This window comes from Vigna radiata, chromosome 7 (genome assembly GCF_000741045.1).
Source record: "Vigna radiata var. radiata cultivar VC1973A chromosome 7, Vradiata_ver6, whole genome shotgun sequence".
Taxonomy (NCBI): domain Eukaryota; kingdom Viridiplantae; phylum Streptophyta; class Magnoliopsida; order Fabales; family Fabaceae; genus Vigna; species Vigna radiata.
The window spans coordinates 40,768,728-40,770,847 of NC_028357.1; the positions used below are offsets into that span (position 1 = coordinate 40,768,728).

The window sequence follows — 2,120 nt, forward strand, 5'->3', positions numbered from 1 at the left end:
AGGTATTTATTATATTAAAAATATGCTTAAATAAAATCGTAGTAAGTTGTACTAATTAATTAACACTCAACTAAGCATCAGTCAAAAAGATTATATATTAAAAAAACAAACAACTAATAAAACTCGTGTATGGAGGAGAAACAATTTGGCACCACTAAGAATTGACGACAGTCCTTGGTAGAATCAAACACGCCGTTGATAAGTCATTAAATGTTAAGCGAATTTTTATTACAACAATTGTTCAGTATAAAACAAGTATTAGCAACATCACTTACAAGAACATGTAAATTTTTCATATATTGGAAGTAAACGTTAATTACACCATAGAACAAAGACAACGAGTAGAAAGGCCCCATGGTCATGCAAGTAACAAAAAACACCAGCAGACCATGAAGACCACCTTCTCTGATTTCACTGCCTAAAATTTGCAAGCCGTGTTTCCGCAAATGTCAAAAATTCCATTGCAGAAGCAGCCAAAGACACCCAAACATAAACCTAAAAAATACAAAACATAACTGCGTATGAAACTGAAAAGCAGAGCAAAACAAAACCAGCCATTTCACAAGTTCATCCACTCATATAGATGCCCAATCAATCTCCACCGAAGGGTACTTCTCCAACCTAAAGCTCTCCATTTCATCCCACTCATAATTAGAATGTGCCAAGTCCGAAAAATCCAAGAAAGTCACACCCGATTCAGGCGAAGACGACTCGCCAGACACCGGCGATGATAACATTGGGTTCTCGTTCCCGTTTTCTACCTTAAAATTGTCGAACTCGGGACAAACGTTGGATTGCGCCACGTCAGACTCCACCTGTGCCAGCTCAGCAGCAGTGTGTACCTCCGGCTTCACGTCTTCGACAGAGCAACTCGTTTTTTGTTGTTCTTGTTTCGCCAAGCTTTCGCAAATAGCTTGGAGCTTGGAGTCGACGGAAGAAGGTAGAGGCTTGTAATCTCCGAATTCACCGAATACGAACGCTCCCTGGTGTCGCAGATGAGGGAAGTTGAGGCGCGCGAACTCGCCTCTGAGCTTAAACGCTGCGTTGTCGTAAGCCAACGCCGCTTCTTCTCCTGTGTCGAATGTTCCCAGCCATAGGCGCGTCCGGTTCTTCGGGAGTCTGATCTCGGCGACCCACTTCCCCCAATGCCGTTGCCTCACCCCGCGGTACAGTTTCGCGGCTTTCGCCGCCGCGCCACCGTGCTTCATGGGAACACGTTTTGGGCCCAGCTGGGGTTGGTTTTCACGTTGAGTCGAATAACCCATGTGCTGCTGAAGCCCAACCTGTGCTTGAATCTGGAGGATTTGGTCTGGGGTGAGTTTGTTGAGCTTGATTTGGTTGGGGGAGGGATACGAAGTAGATGAAATGAGAGAATAAGAAGAAGATGGAGAAGAAAACGAAAGAGAAGAGGAAGAAGAAGGAGCGTGCGATTGACGAGAGGAAGAAGCGGAATCAGAAGAGACAGAAAAATAATCACTTTTCACAAAAGGCTCAAGTGCTTTCATCAGCTCCTCACTGTACGGATCTAGGAATTCCGGTACGATGTTGCTGTTGTTGTACATACCTATGGCCGCTGCCATGTTTTACAACAACAAAAGAAAATCCCAAGAAGAAAAAAAAAAAAAAAAAGAGGTTTTCAAAATTACGAGCCTGTCTCAATTCCAAAAGCAGAGAACAGGAAGTGAAAAACTGAAAGCTGCGAGTAGTTGTTCATTTTTATTTTTGTTAAAAAAATTGAAAATGTAAAAAGCTGAATCTGTTTTTGTTGAGAAGAGAGAGGGAGAAGGGGTTTGTGGCTCTTGCGTTAGCATGGTGAGTGAAGGGTGGTTTATATACTGAGGTTAAGGTGGGAGTTGGTCTCTCTGGGTTCTTCTTCATTCATCATTCATCGTTCAACTCGCGCGTCAACTTCAACCACTCCTTTATTCCCAGATGCCTATCCAATTCAAGAATGCCACCCATGCAATCCTCCTTACTACCTTACACGTGTCAATCATACACTGGTTACACTCATCAGAATATTTCCAACTTACATATAAAATCCTTAATCAATATCATACCACACATCAATTATTTTAATTTAAAAACAGTTTTTTTTAAACTAAAAAAAAAAGTCGTTT

The 2,120-nt window shown here is 42.0% G+C and overlaps 1 protein-coding gene across 1 annotated transcript; it reads right to left on the reverse strand.

The window, feature by feature from the left end:
- Nucleotides 1-271: 271 nt before the first annotated feature.
- On the reverse strand, nt 272-1,919 carry LOC106766814 (ethylene-responsive transcription factor ERF060). Its single transcript, XM_014651577.2, has one exon. The coding sequence runs from the start codon at nt 1,578-1,580 to the stop codon at nt 576-578; it is 1,005 nt and encodes a 334-aa protein (XP_014507063.1). The 5' UTR covers nt 1,581-1,919; the 3' UTR covers nt 272-575.
- Between the last annotated feature and the right edge of the window lie 201 nt (nt 1,920-2,120).

Bases quoted from the DNA above. Each gene is read 5' to 3' on its own strand.
- LOC106766814 (XM_014651577.2), bottom strand. From the start codon at position 1,580: ATGGCAGCGGCCATAGGTATGTACAACAACAGCAACATCGTACCGGAA.